The following is a 16292-nucleotide window of genomic DNA, read 5'->3' on the forward strand; positions in this document are numbered from 1 at the left end:
AATTACCTCTAACTGTGTGAGAAAGATTACATCAGCGTCATCACAATACAAGCTTTAGTAGTACACTTCATCAAATATATACTACCTATACTACGATACAGATAGTTTTAGAAAAGAATAATGGAGAGCATAAAGGAAATGACAGTTCAAGGGCACTTTCACTTTCAGTATAGCCTGCTTGGTGACGTACTGTTTCATAGAGGATGCCAGTCATACTACTGGCCCAGGTTTCAGAGGCCTAACACCCACACCAAGCACCCTAGGGGGATGACAGTATTGATGTGGCGTGTCTGCCTCACTGTCATCTCCAGTGATGGCCACGGTCCTAACAGCTGACAAGCAAGCGCTTCAATGTGGGGATGACTCATTTCAAATGTGGGGGAGCTGCTGCCATTTCAGGAAGACACTTAGATAGCAGGTTTGTGACTGAACGCAATGATTGTGATTGGTTCACTCCCAATGATTTCCTCTCCAAAACACTGAGCTTCATTCAGATGAGCCGTCAGATGGATGAGAAACAGTTTACGTAAACAGCAGCCCAAATCAAACCGAATCATATTCCATGGCAAAACAGCAAATAAACGCAGCTTGAAATATGCTGTAAAAAATTCCAAAATCCTAAATCCACTCACCAAGGCCCTTTGGTGTGATGCCGCTGCTGTCTGCAGGGTTGATGGCCCAGTAGTAGTACTTTAGCATATGCATCAGCTGAAGCACTGTGCCCACTCGACGAATCGTATTGTAGATGGTTGCCGTGCCAATGAACTCAGCAGAGAGGTATGTGTACAGAGAGAGCTGAACCTGGAGTGGGAGCACACATACGCACACACATATTTATGTTATTTGCTGCAAAGTATAATTAATCTCTTGAACCGTATATCTTTTTAGACTAACCAAGACACTTTATTGTGGAGGATTGCAGTAGCTCAGCCCATCATTCTTGCAGGTGTATGGCCACTGACCCTAGATTACTCAATTTCATAATTGCTGCAGCTCCACTCTGTTCAGTGATGATTAGCATGTTCTCTGTAATTAGCAACAGACCTGACAAGAATCCTTAATCCCACCACAGTCATTCCAGTTATAAATACTGAGGGCTTTTTCCCATATGTCATAAATTATAGGATATTAACGAGTCAAATGTGAGCCCTGATGAAAGGCGGCAGCATCGCTACGATGTCAGCATGATGTGATATGGTTTGAGGCCATCGAGATAAGTGAACACCATGCTGTTAGTAAGGTAATTTCCATGAGAAAAGAAAAGTAAAATGCACTCACAAAATCTTATTTGTCTACTAGGACAAGGTCAGTGGGCCCATGTAATTAATGCATATTGCACGCTCCCATCAGTCACAAAGCTGGCTCACCGGACATCTTGCAGCAGATAGGGACAGAGGAAAGGTGGACTTTGTGGCATGTCCTAAGGAAGGCAGCTCTCTGTGCCGTCGCAGCTAAAAGTGCTCTAACCCACTTCATTACCTTGCTGTTTCGCTTATTTTTTTCCTCCCTCTTTCTCTATGCTCTATTTTGGAGGAGTGTCGCAGGCAAGCCTCCAGACACTTTTGTATTTATTTCCTCCTTTTATTTATTCATGGCTTGGCCCACCAGCAGCAGTCCTGAGGCAAATGTATTTGCCACACAAACTCAGCTCCTTTGATATACCTCATCCCGTTTTTTCATGGGTCATTATTTAAAAGGAAGGGGGAAAAAAACTCTAGAACATTTAATAAACTTGGTTAAGTTGAGGACAGGAAAGTGAAAGCAAGCGACAAACTCTGCAACTATTTAATGCCTTATAAATTTGAGAACATATCTGGTCTTTGTGCTCCACTAGTTTGGTTTATTTTCACCTGCACAAAACACTTGCTGCCATGGGGAATCTCACCAATACACTAGTGTCATACACACTTCACAAAATGCTAAACTTCCACCCCTACTTTCTTTGAATCTGTGATGACTTGCAGTTTCAATTCTCATCTTTAAAGAAACAACAGTGACGCAAAGGTTTACTGAAGCCTTTTGTGTTCCTGATATGCATCCACTTCAGCCTGATCGCATGCAAAGATGCCTGTCCCTTCATGAGGCCGTGGCTGAGTTACCTGCAGGAGCTCACCTTGGCAGGGGTGTGGATCCAGATGGCAGCATTGAACAGGATGTGGTCACACAGCTGCTTCAGCAGTGGTGCCCCATGTGTCAGACCATCCAAATACTTTGCAAAGGAAAGGAATTGCTCTAATACAGCCCTGGTGATGTGCACACGTGATGACTGTAGGAGGAAACACAAAGTCATTTTAAAAAATAATCATATCACAAAGCCTATTCTGCTATAAGCGTGGATTTATCTTTCCTGATACTGACTGCAATAAGGAGAGCAGCAACCTATAGTAACTCTTCATAAAATGTCTCTTTGAAATATCCATGAGCAGAGAAAACCTAAATGTCAAGAAAGAAAAAAACACATCTATAACTCTGTCACAAAGGTGAAAGTTTTTGGGATTAATGGACAGATTGTTAGATAGATGGTTAGACAAGAAGGAAAGTTGATGAATTGTGATTGAATACAATAGAGAAACGCTTTCAAAATTGAACAGACGTATTGTGCTTTTATTTCATGTATGTCTTCATGAAGTAAATGTTTCTGTTGTATTGTATCTATACAAAGTATTTTGTAAAAAAGAAACAATGGCTTTTAATAGATTTGATGAAGTGTCTTTTTGTGAATTCCCCTCAGTTTTCAGGCTCAGTTAAAGTATCACTTGGTTTTATGTATTCACTTAATGTTCTGTAACAGTGAGTTAGCATCTTGGCATAGGTGATGAATTGATCCACTTAGTCATTTTGCCAAGTTACTGAATCGAAAAAAATGTTTCCACAAAATCAGGGCAAGTTGTAGATGGTTGACTTTGCAGAGAATTTCACTTTGACGAATATCGTTAGCGCTCCTGTCTGGCACCTGTTCTCGGCCCAGGTGGGGACTTGGTGAGGGCAGGAGAGAGGGAAAAATGAAGGCACGGGGAGAGGGGAAGGTGTGGCATAAACAGATCACGAACAGATGGTGCGATATGTGGAAGTGTGAAAGCTGGCAGCGGGAAGGAAGCAAGAAAAAAACGGCAGCTCTTAGGTGACGACTCTGCCTGGCTGTTAGTTAACAGCAGCTGAAGCCAGCAGGCAGGCGAGTCACTGAGTGACAAAGTGGAGTCATTTCTCAGTGCTCCAAAAGAGCCAGCACTCTGGGGAGGCCGGCAAGCTGCTAGATCTGCATCACAAAATGGGTAAATAAAGATTGATACGGAAAGCGAGAGAAACCAAGGGGGGCAAAGGGGAAGAGAAGCAGTATTGTGGGGTTCTTACTCCAGCTCTGTTTAGTTCAAAGACACATTGAGGACTCTGCTACAGGCAGTGGAGGATCAGACTGTTGGTGAGGCTCGAGAAAGAGACAGTGCACCTTGATAGTGGGGAAGGTAAAAGGAGTTTCAAAAACCGATGGGATTTTTTTAGTAAAAAAAACTCGCCATTCACTTCCCCACTCAAGAAGGAAACAAAGAGATGAAAATATTCACTTTCAAGAACAAATGTTGCTGTAATGGGTCTGTTTGTTCCCAGACTATTGCTCTACATGCATTAGCATCTCCTGTGTAACCTTTTCCTCTGAGCAAAAGTGTAAACAAGACAGGATATGTATGTTTGAGGTGAAATTGATTCATTTGGAAATGGCAAGTTCTGATAACAGATGTGTCACTGAGGTTAGGAAACCGTTATGATATTATACGGAGGTTTTACCATACCTTCTCTAGCAGATATCCAATCACCAAAAAGCCCTTTCCTCCCAGCATCTGCTCCTGCATGGCCACAGAGCTCTTGAGCAGCTCAACCAGAAAGGCCAGGAGAGTGGCACTGAAAAACAAGACAATATACTATCTCACACTGGGAGAAAATACCCATCTATTCACACACTCATCGGGTGGTGAAGGAGTTATTCTATAAAATACAGCAGCATGACAACACAGTGGCAGAGGGAAAAAAACAAGGTCATTTTCAGAGGATGTCAGCAATCAGCTGGGAACTCTAGCTCACCACTTTCATCCCTGTTCAATTCAGAAGAAAGGGTTGGCTTGTTGGGCTCTCTAGGGCCTGAGAGTGGTCTGGGGGCAAATTGAAAGACAGTGTGTGTGTATGTATGTGTATGTGTGAGGTGGGGGGGAAAGGGTTCCAAGGAGCAAGGCTGTGCACTGAAGACGATCTTTTTTCTTTGTTGCAGGGCTTTTCAGTTGAAGCCTTTGGCTGAGTGACAGTAGTGCTTGGTGACACTTCTTAATCGGCTTTCCCTCACATCCTCTGGTGGCCTCTGCTCTAGCACAACAAACGCAAGGACACAACCATTCCCGTGCACGCTTGCCCCTAGATACAGCACATACAGTACATACATACTAAGTCAAAAGATCACGTGGATTCACTCTGCTCTGTGACTGTTTGTCTACCTTGTTGATGTGCAGCTTGTCACTTCTTACTACTGCTCCAATGTAGCAATAGAGCAACTGAACAGGGGGAACACATACAGAACTGACAGTCAACCTTGTGTGATCTTTGTTCAACCTCTGATCATTTACTGCAAGCACAGCCTCCTTCCAAATTGGCATAGCAGTAGCGGCTGATGTTATATCACTGCTGTTTGGAATTCAAAGTGGCACACAGTTAACATGAGATAAGATGTTTATTAAATGGGAAGTTTTTTTTTTTAAATCCTTATTCAAGGCTGCAGTTGAGAAAAGCCATAACAGAGCCACAGGCATTATAGAGCGTTAATTGTTGCAGAAACTTTGAACTCCTCAGCTCAGTGAGCTTTAGAAGGACTAAATCTAAAAGCAAAGGCAAGGACAAAGCAAGTGCTGGGGAGAGTGACACACTGTGAGGGAAAGACCCGCAATAGGCTAGTGAGAAAGAAAGAGGGACAGAGAGCTTAGATGAGCTGGAAACTACAGAGGCAGAGAGCTTTGGGCATCAGGGGTTTGTGCTGCTGTGTGGCCACTCCTGCGACTATCTAGTCATACTGCTGTCGTTTAAGTAACACAGGATTAGAGCAGAGCTCAGACTTCATCCAGGGCACAGTGGGGAAGCTTTGGACTGACCAGCACGGTATGATGGAGATGAGAGTAGTCCGGACCAGCAAGTAGAGATAATGATGAAACCTGGACTACAGTTTGGCCAAGGCTGGTTTTATAAGCAGGCAGGAGTTTACTACATAGGCACTGGTGTCCTTACACATGTTGACCAATCTACACAAGAAAAATTCAGCATAGAACTAAAATTACCACCTTGTGGTTGTATTCCTCCGTAGGCGCTATGACAGATGCCCTGACAACCTGAAAGCATAATGCCTTTGGCCTCTTTTATCTACAGTGCAGAGGCATAAAAATACTGTGTATTACAGTATGTGTGTAATACAGAAACATTCATATAATCATATTGTTTTTGCTGCTGTAATTGTAGATGTTGAGAATTCACCATCAAGATGTCATGCAACATGACATCGTTCACACTGTATTAGATTTATTGCCTGTAGCCCCAATACCACCAAAATAGTGACAATTATTAAGAAGTCGAGGACATCCCTGTTAGGAGAAATAAGATCTCATCTGTTGCAACCTCAATTTGTTTAGGCTGATATACAGATAAATAATTATTTATACAAAAATATCCCCTTGTGCAACCCAGATAAGTTATTATTAACCACCTTTTTCTCTCCACCATCCACAAATACATCCTCATATAAGTCTAAAAGGGTTGAGGATTAAAGGATCAAAAATTAATCAAATTCCCAACTCCAAACTGAACTTTTGACACCTACAATTTCATGCGAGTAATTTCTAAAGCATCGAATCAGTGTTCCAAAAAAATTAAATTCTCTTTTAGAGTAACAACATTGCTACTTCTTACCACACAGTGGGTTCCACCTGGCAGTCGTTCAGCTGATGGTAGTCCAGCTGAGCAAAGAGTGGGAATAGCACCTGGATCCCACCAATGGAGTGGATGGCACTGTAGATGGAGTGAGTCACTGTGGCTTTTACATCCTGTGAGGAAAATACAAAAACCAAGGTGAACGCACCTTTGTAATTACATCTTGAAAATGAGTGCAAAAGAGATGAATTGAAACAATATATGAACAGAGTTAGAGTTGGCTTTGAGTAACTGACCTGCAGCATAAGGGCATGCGGTGAGTGCACAAAGATGGAGGCGTTTTCTTTAGGCGACGACTCCAAGCAGAGCTGGGCGTCAGTGGCCTTGGCGTTATAGGTGAAAGAGATGGAGCTGGCCAATTTGCCGTCATACAACACCTGCTTGTGATGCTCTGCTAAGTGGATATCACTCTCTGACTTAAACTTAAATGTGCTCTAGAAGAAAGAAGAAAGTGAGAGAGCAAATGGGCGAGAATAAGGGAGAGATAAAAAAAAAGCAAGGGAAAGAGTGAGAGCGATAGATTGAGTAGCTCCTTCCTGCACATGAACCCTATCAGTGTCTCTTGGGTATTATCTTTTAATTATAAGTTGATTAAAAAATATCCATTCAAGAATGAAAAATGACAAGATATGCGAGTGTTTTTGTATTATCAGCCTCACAGTAGAGGTCAGGATTTCATTCTGGGAACTGAGTGCATTTTTTCAGCTCCATCAGTCTGTAATGCTGCAATTAAAAACAAAATGCAACCATTTATTGGCTTTTTAGTGATGCAAACTCTTCTTTAATAACTAAGCACAGTTTGTGTCAGGGCAAGTATGAAATTAAGCTGCAGTATGGTTTTACATTGCTTGAAAAATAAGCTACATTCAAAGTGGAAACAGGGACTGTAATCCTATTTCCAATAAATGAGACATAACATTCAATGATAGGAGATTTTTATTTCACAGTGCAAACACGTTAATGCTTTTATCTATGCGTCTCATACGGTTATGTAGGTATTTGTTGTGTATCTTTTTTCACTTGGTTTAATTCTGGCTTACTTTTAATGTTCATGCTGAGGCTTCCCTTTTTATCTCTGTGGGAACATTTGATGACAAAGTTCTGCTGCAGAGTACAGTGATTAGGAAGAATAGGGGCTGATGAGAAGGATCTGCTTTGATACCAGAGATGATTGTTTAGCTGCATCAATATAACCCAGCCATTTACTCTACTCTGTGCTGGAGAGAGTGTGTGCAATGTCTGCACATTAAGAGTTTTACCAATGCACAGGTTTCTTTACGGAAGGAATTTCTGCTCAAATATGTGCTGCACTAATGAAACAGAAGGCAATAGAATGGTCTATCCTGTATGGCTAATAATATCTTCAAATTTAAGCCGGCAGTCTGCAATTTAGCTTTGAGTTACTGTGTCACTTCTCATCCAAAGTAATTAGACTCTCAGTCAAAACATTGTACAAATACTTGCTGAGATCACAATATAGACTCACAATATTTATTCATCAGATTAATTCATTGAATTTCTTCTGGAGGTTCAATCAGTCAGTGGCTCAGTAACATATTCTTTATGGCTGACATTAACAAACACCTGATCAATAACAGACTAGTCTTAATTTACTCTATCAGTTAGCTATTGACAGATGAGCTGAATTAACTGGTCAATGCAGTGTGAATGGAATATGCTTAATAAGGTAATAGAGTAATCTAATCAGGAGGGTTGAATTATTAATGAATGCGAGTAATGTTTTGCCTTCCCTCTCGGACAGCAAGTGGATGCTGATATGATACAGAGAGGCAGAAAGAGCTCAAGCACCAGTGAGGAAGGAACCATCTGGTCCTAGAGGAACTGCAGATAAATACAGTATGTTATGCAACACAAGCGAGCAGGGTTCATGCACCTGCTTTGAAGGCATCTAAATCTGGGTTGCTTGTTTTCAGTAAAGAAGTAAATGGCTAAAAAGGTGGGCTGGCTCAGGTTGTCAATTGTATAATGATAGTGCATACTATTCTGAGTGCCTCTAAAGAGCAGAATTTTAAGTAGGCAGCAACTTTTAGAGGGAACATACAACATATTCTTATTCTTCATATTACATACCTGCTACAAATCTTGCATAATGGTTCATTTAAATCAGCTTGTATCAAAACAGTGTCAAATTGTAATACGGTAATTTTTCTGATCCTTGAACCTCTCGGTTTCATTTTACTTTGGGCAAGTTAATTCTATTTACAAATTAAATTAGTTGAAATCCATGTATATTTGTGTACATTTGATCTGCTTGCTGGCAGCATTATTCTAGCAAGAGTTTTACTGGGAAGTTCCAGAAACTGCGAGGGTTGAGCCACATTTAATGGCATATCTCCTTCCAGTGAGATGGTAAAAAAAAAAGGCATAAGAGGTATTCTGTTCATCTGCTATGATCAGGTCCACCCAGCAGCCAGCATGCATCTCATCATGTAGTCTCTAACATCCTTCAAAAGTTCTTACTCATGAACCCAAGTGACAAGAAATAACAAGCTCCAGTGGCCTGGTCTTTAGTATGAGCCCTGCTGCAGTGTGAAAATAATGATCTCATGGGTTGTGGCTTCAGTAACAAACCCTGTAGCATGACAGCATCATTCCACAGGCCAGCCAGTCATATAAATGAATTAGAGCACAGTTGTCTTCTTTCTCTCCCAATGCCAAAGGCTGTCATTGACCAGGGGCATCCCCATAACTCCCTACAAGAAATAGGGAGACACTTGACAAGCTGGGGACACTCCCATACCTGCGACTACAGACAGACTACATCGGTCAACAGAGCAATCCTTTTCCAATGAATTCAATATATTTAAAACAAAAAAGTTTGTTTTCAGTATTGATTCGATGTTGCAAGTTTAACGTCCATTAGATGGTGCTTTGTTGATGCTGTTAGTTGGTAATAACTCATCAGTCTGTTAGCTAGCAGGATACATATAGAAGGATCTAAAAGCTGTTGATAGATTTCAATAAATTACTGTGAAAAGTTAGGAAAAGTGGTTAGCATTAATTGCAGATCCACAGAAATTCCTCTGCAAGACTGATGAGTTTTGAACGATGTTGTTATTGTCTCATGACTGCACTTACATGATGCTCGACAGACTTTTCTCCTCGTGTTTCCATTTTATGTTTTGTTCACCAAAACATGTCTCTTGATGCAGATGAAATAAGCAACAAACTACATTTAAAGCGATCTATTGTGGAGCCATGCTGGTATTATACACGCTCTATGTGTTGCTCCATTGACAGTTTTACTATGAATAGGTCTACATTTGTAGGTGTATGTGTTGGCCTGTATAGTATCTCAGACGAGTTTTTAATATAACGTAAGGCCATGTAATGTACTACAGTGGATATAGTGTTATTGCATGGCCACTACACAGAGATAATATTAGTCTTCCCCGACAAGACAGTGCAGCTCCTCAGTCTATTCTACAGCAATCTGTGGTGCATACTGCAGAGCAGTGTTGGCACAAATTCAATGGGCTAATCTGCCTCATGTAGAACACATATGGTAGTCATGATAGAGGGCATAGACAGAAACAAGTCGAAGTGCATCATATGAAAAGACATAACAAGTCATGGCTTAATCGTTTTGACGAGTCAACTCAATGACTAATACTTTGTGCTTAGTAAAGCTGTCACTGGTTATTGCTGTATTACTTTATGACTCCAGACCAGGCTATTTCCCAAGTAGTTACTCAGAATAAACAGGGGTTTTTTTTTTTTTACTCTTCTGATGTGTTTACTTGTAACCACTGAGAAGGCAATTCCTTTGCATGAATCCTTCAGCCCACAATTTTCTTGACTTTCACCAAAGCTTATGAACTCTGCTAAAACAGCAGTGATGAATGACAGACCGATAAGACAGCTTCTTTCAGCCTCAGTGTCTGTAGACCCAACACTGCCCCTTGATGTTATCGTCAAAATGACTGGGAATGTTTCAAGTCAGCCATAGAAACAGCAATATACGGCAAAAGTTGTTTGGTACTTTAACTGGAAAAACCAGGACTCCATCTCAGTTCAGAGTGCAATTTCACATACAGCAATATGAAAAGAGCCCAGGGAGCAGATTGTACTAACAGGTCTGTCAGATTCACAGCCATAAATCATAACATGGAGTAGAAATAGTAACCCTAGGCAGCAATAATCTCTGCATTTCAACTAACTGCAGAAGTTACAGTTACATTCAATACACTGTGTGAGCGAAGGAAAGCATGTCAAACATCAAACATGGTGAGGGGACCATGGATCATAAAATAAATCATACATCAGCTCAGATGGGTTTTTTTTTTTTCTGTAGCCATGGCGTTGAACTGAGCTGAAACAGATATAATGACAGACCAATGAACACTGTACCAGATGTATGCTGTGATCTGCTGCACTCAGACTCTTCCTGGCAGTTCTCAATTAAAACTGATAGGCCTCCAGTCCCCTGAACAGCACTCCCATTACAACAACCAATCAGTGGGACTGACAACTTTCTGACCTTCATCCTCAACTCACCTAACTGGCTCCATCATACTCACCATTACCAACACCATTCGCAGCCTGATCAATTGCGCGTAATTGTCTCCCCGGGACATGCTCTTCATTATTTTGTGAAATCTGGAGGATTACTCTGCCATGTGTTGGCTCTCTAATAGAAGGTCTAGAACCACAATTAAAGAGGTAAAGCGCAAGTCACCATCCATTAGTGAAAAGACCAAACAATGAGTTCTCCCTGGAATCACCACACATTAATAGACCTGATTGAAGTCACAAGTATCCATCTCACAATCTTCAACAGAGCAGGTTTTACAATAATTCTGTCTTGGATGCAGCTAGAGAGCAAACAGGGTTGGTGTAAAATGGACGGATTTTGTAATTTGTCTGAGACACACTCTGTGTCCAAAGTTGATTTGGCAGTCATTCTTCCATTTGTGACACAGTGCAGGGCTGAGAGGAACCAGCAGCACTTTGTGAACATCAGGAGCAAAAGTGGGACAGTGAGAGGAGGAGAAGGCAGTCTCAAAAGTAAGGGCACACCCTGTATCTCATCCAAGATGAGTGGAATATTTGAAGATAGAGAATGACTAAAATAAATAAATAAAACCGTAATTCACATTATAAATGTGCAAACCAAATATTTTGCCACCATATGATTAACATTCACAGCTGAATCCCCCCTCTGGGTAGGTCAGCATCTTTCTGTATTCACAATCTTTTGGTCTTTGTCAAGAAGCATGGGAGTGCGACACCTGCTGCAGCTGATATAAGTCGGCTCAGGACTTTATCCCCTAAGAGTGCCTGCTGCTTCATTCAGTGTATTGTGCCACTATTTCCAAGAAGCAGGTAATTTATGCAGCCGTTTATCTGGGAGGAAAAGCATCGCTCCCAGGAGGGAGATACTTGGCAAAGGAACTGCAGCAGGGCAGCGCTGGGCATTGATTTCACAGATTGATAGGTGATGCAGACTGTTTACATGTAATCTAATTTAGTCACCCTCAAGTACATACCTTATAGCCTGGTCCTAGCTGATGAATTGCAAATGTCTGTGCGGGATTGAGGGCTTCACTGAACACGTAGACGGCTCCTAGCTGCCCGCAGAATACTCTGTTTGCATCGGCTGTCTCAGAGGACCCGAGGAAGCACTTATCATAACTCTGCAAGAGGGACATAGAAAGAGACTACATCACTTTATACTTTTGGACCTGAAGAAAAAATATCCAAATTCACACCCAGCTGAATTGGGCAAAGGGTAAAAAAGTAAGAAGAATAACATTTGATTGCATTGATGAGTTATACTCAGTCTACTTTCACGTAGATATTGTATTGTCAATGTAACAACATCACCATCTGTGTTGTTTCAGTATCAACCTTGACAATTCCCAAATGGAAGGAGGAACACAATGGCCCTGATTTACAAAGATAGGAAACCTCAATATAACCTCTGGGATAGAGAAAATACGTGTGGTGATTGCATTCGGGATAAAATTGAAGGAGAATTTGCAATGGCAGCGGCTAATTAAATAACAACTGAGAAACGGTCAGGATGAAGGCTTATACAAGTGGTACTGCAGGGAAAAACATCAGGTTTGTTTATTGAGAATTCTAAATCTTTATCAGGCTCGTCTTACATTTAACCCCGTTACAAGAAGCCCATACAATCTGATCTACAGGTGATTTGATGCCTTATTAAAATAGCATGTACTGAGTGGTTAAGTAAATACAGACAAAATGTAACACTAAAACTTTTCATAACAAAACACTCACATAATTATCCTACCTAAGCTTGTGGAAACAGTTGCCCAGACTTTTAGCTACAGACCTGCTTCCAAATTGCTAAGAGCAGAAGGTTGGTAATAATCTAAATATGTGTTTCTAAGTGAGTAGGCCAAGGACACAGTGACGATATGATATCTAATATATAAAAATAGGCACATTTAGGTTTTAACATCAGCGCTTTAATAGCAGAGAAAAGGTATGTGGAGAGAAATTATGAGGGTAATACAAATTATCCATGTTTCTAAAGTACTACAGCGTCTACCCACTGCTTCTCAGCTTTTTCAACTTATTTATATGTTATCATAAACCCACTGCCTGTAGCACCACTCTAGCTCAATATTTACTGTGCAGATCACCAGTTACATAACCTTACTCTCTATGGCATATGAGGAGACAGTAGTGCTTGCTGTTTAAATAATCCCAATCTAGGGCAATGTTGAGATTAAGATATTGCCTCATCTGGTACTTCAAAATAGGCTCATCTAACCTAAACTGTTCTCTTAGAGCATCTGTGGTTTTATTACTAATGTCTTTGTGATGCAGCTGTTTCTGCATCCATCACAGGAAAAAAAAAAAGTCCACCTCGTCAATTTAATGCTACCTTATGGTTTCTACTTTCTTTTCAGGTGTGGGAAATCCCTCCACAAAGCCTATCCATCACAAATGAAGGCATCTTAAGTTAATGTGGTGGAATATTTCATGAACCACTCTTATATCCCAACCTGTCATTTGAGGAATCTTGAGTACAGCGCTACCGTATGAAGCAAACCTTTGGAAATGTGTCTCATCTGTGCAAGTACCAATTCCTTTTTAAATCTGTACCTAAGAGCCATGTGTGACTACAGGTTTCATTTTAGTTTAGAGTCTTTCAGAGAGTCATTTCGAGTGACATCTTCACTCACAATGGGGTCACACATTTTTTTAAAAAAAGGCAAACAATGCTTCAACAATAAACAGTAGCTACTGAAATCTGGCCATTTTCCCCTCTATACATATATCTGTTCTCCAAAGGGTTTGATATTCCATCCTGCAGCCTCGACTGCAGCACAACTGTGATAAATAGATATTCAAATGAAGACTGAAATGCCAGTCGCATGTCTCACAGAAATCCATGTTGATCTGGTAAAACTCATGTTGCTCAATGAGCACTATAGATGATGTGTGCATTTCTTTCACAATTTCCAGCCGTGCCAGTTGTTGATGTTGAAGCCTCAGTCAGTCCTGTGCCAATAAACGCCAAAACCTGGGGGGGGGGGACTGTGAGGAGGTGTAAAAATAAGAGTACTTACATCATTTGTGTTGACGTGCCATGCCATGTCTCCATAAGAAACAAGTTGTCCATTAACATAGCATCTGATTTCACTGTTCCTCCAGCGGCTGTAGACGTGAACTATACTGATCATGTACCACTGAGGGTGAGAAGAGTCAGGTGGAAAAGATTTATCACTTATCAAGAGGGTCATCATCTTTCTTTTTCACTAAAACTGCATTGTGACTAATAGAGAAACGGCCAAAAGGTGGCAAGACAAATCGCTTTTGATGAGAAACTAACTAGTAGTAGAATTAACTTTAAAAGATGTCCTGTCGAGCAGGTATGAAAATCACTCTTACAAATTTGAATTAATTAATTTAATATGCAGTTAAATCTTATTTTTGTACCACTCACCAAGTCAACAAAGTGGAACATATCCTAAGTACTGTATATAAGAGAACTGGAAAAAATGTACATTGCTTTGCTCATGTTCATTAATGCAGAACCTGTAGATATCATATTACTTATTTACACCAGTACACTTTGTAGCTACATTTTAGTTTTAGTTAAATATTCCAAGGGGTTATCTCACATTCTGTGCTGCTGATGCAGCAGCTGTAACACAGACATCAGTTCTTTTGATTAAACACAATCTATTCAAATTTTTCTCCTTACTCAGATCATTTTTTGCTGCTTTGTTCTCTGTTCATTTTCAATTAATGCAAGATAAATAATGCTTGAAAACTAACTATATTCACTCACGAAACATTACATTGCATGAAAGCGATACTGGCATGACCACTCACAGCAGTAGACATTGGGTTGTTTCTCTCTTGTGTGACTGTGTGCCCACCGTTTATTAGTTTGACCCATGAAAGGCACTGTGAGCAGTCTAATGGAATTACAGTGGTCTACACACAAAAGTAAGGACACTTAAAGGGGATTCATGGCTGAGGAGAAGAGTGCAAGCAGCCTGCAGATGATTTAGAACAACACTTATCCAAAGATGTCTGAACCCCAAATCAATTAAAAACTTAATTCAACATGTTTCATCTTCCAAAAGCTTCTACAAAACGATGCCTCCGCTGTGGTGGTAGGAACGGGATGACTGGTTGTTCCCAGGTGTTACATGACGGCACTAATTGTTTGAAACATGCTTTGAGCCAGTTTTCCTTCTCTGCAGGGACAGCTACACTACACCGACGTTCCACGCTAAATTAAGTTTCATTTTCTCATCTACATTTACATCCAATTACACCTGTAAGACTCCACTGGGGGTCTTAAACACTTCATCTCTGTGTGTAGACATACAACTATGTAATGCCAATAAAAGAACAGGTGGTGGGCAGGGAGTCACTGGCAAGTGCAGCCAAAACTGCGGGGCGTTTTTAAAGAGCAGTGTGACTTTTGTTTGTTTCAGATGAAATCTAAAGCCTTCTTCTTCTCAGCTCAGGCCACAATTAAGTGTAATTCTGGGAATCCGTGGTTGGTAAAATGCAATTCATGTTCCGATGTGGTTTAGAAATATTTGAAGTAGCTACTACCTATGTCTTGAGTGTTTGCCATCTCTTTTCAATCTTCATATTTATTCTTCCTAAAAGCAATATTTTTGAAGTGTCTGGGCATATGGAATTATACAGGTGTAATTAATATGATCATATGTTGATTAATAGCTGAAAGAAAAAGCTGCTCTTACCTTCCTGGGCTGAAAATCATATTTCACACAATGCTGGAAACCTTTCCCTTTAGACTTGAGTGATGTCACGATCAAGCAGTTACCAACAAAATGTGCAGAGTACCCAATGCCCTTGCTGGTACGAAAGCTGTAAACAGAAACATGCATAGTATATATCATGAGGTGGCAGGGTTAACCTTGTTCATTCATCAACAACAGTGATAAAATATTTTTCAACCTTATTGAGTTGAAGGGATTCTGACCGCCAAGCTATGCAGGCTGCATTTTATTGCTATTTAAGTATTTGTTTGGATATTTCCTCCTTGACAATGCTGCATATACCGTACAAACCAATAACTGAAGTGAAGTAGTGGCTTCCTTCTGCATAATAAGATTGGGGTCAACGTAATTTTTAAAATGCTTTGCGCTATGCAGGCACAAAGCAATTTGCAGAGGTAATTGACAGGTAATTCTTAAAATTCTTATGAGAATTGTGATATTATGCTTTACCAGACAGAACAGGGAAACACCTGCAGTGAGACTACAGCTACCGCAATTTCCGTGTCATGGTAACAATTACAAATGTGAAGAACACTTAGTTGATGAGCACCCTTCAGTAATGCTCCCAGGGTCTCATCCCTCCACTCTGATCATCTTGACTCCACAGATAAAAGATATAACAATGTCAGCACTGAAGAAATGCCACAATATGAGCACACCCTGTAACAACCTTGCAACACCACACTAGATCTCTATTCCTTCTCTGCTTGGACTGAACATCTTTCTCATTGCTGACATATACTCACTACACTCCCACAGTCTTAAGGTCTATAGCAGTGTACCTTCCTCAAAGCCTCAAACCACCACCGCCAACTGGGATCGTCTAAAACAAACGGACCTTTTTGTCGAGGCAGATAAAGACAGCACAGGCTTTTATACTGTGGGGTGCAAGCAGGGACAGGGAGATATAGAGCCCCACACCTAGCTGCCACTGAGCCAGCCAAGACACTCCAGTGGACAAGCCTGTTTGTGATTACACATCAGTTGGAAGGCAGCAACCTTGGTTCGCCTCTGAAGATACAATTCTCTTTTTGTTGTCTACATGCTCTGCCACTGAGCTATGAGGCCCTC

The 16292-nt window shown here is 40.8% G+C and overlaps 1 protein-coding gene across 1 annotated transcript in view; it reads right to left on the reverse strand.

Annotated features, from left to right (window-relative positions):
* Positions 1 to 16292, reverse strand: part of nbeab (neurobeachin b) — a 191559-nt gene that overhangs the window by 121050 nt on the left and 54217 nt on the right. The window contains exons 6-13 of the mRNA XM_070828730.1: positions 15183 to 15309; positions 13524 to 13643; positions 11466 to 11612; positions 6192 to 6389; positions 5935 to 6068; positions 3786 to 3894; positions 2114 to 2266; positions 633 to 801 (exon numbers count right to left, since the gene is read on the reverse strand). Of these exons, the coding sequence (XP_070684831.1) occupies positions 633 to 801; positions 2114 to 2266; positions 3786 to 3894; positions 5935 to 6068; positions 6192 to 6389; positions 11466 to 11612; positions 13524 to 13643; positions 15183 to 15309 (1157 nt within the window). The remainder of the gene's footprint in view (positions 1 to 632; positions 802 to 2113; positions 2267 to 3785; positions 3895 to 5934; positions 6069 to 6191; positions 6390 to 11465; positions 11613 to 13523; positions 13644 to 15182; positions 15310 to 16292) is intronic.

This window comes from Pempheris klunzingeri, chromosome 4 (assembly GCF_042242105.1).
Source record: "Pempheris klunzingeri isolate RE-2024b chromosome 4, fPemKlu1.hap1, whole genome shotgun sequence".
Taxonomy (NCBI): Eukaryota; Metazoa; Chordata; class Actinopteri; order Acropomatiformes; family Pempheridae; genus Pempheris; species Pempheris klunzingeri.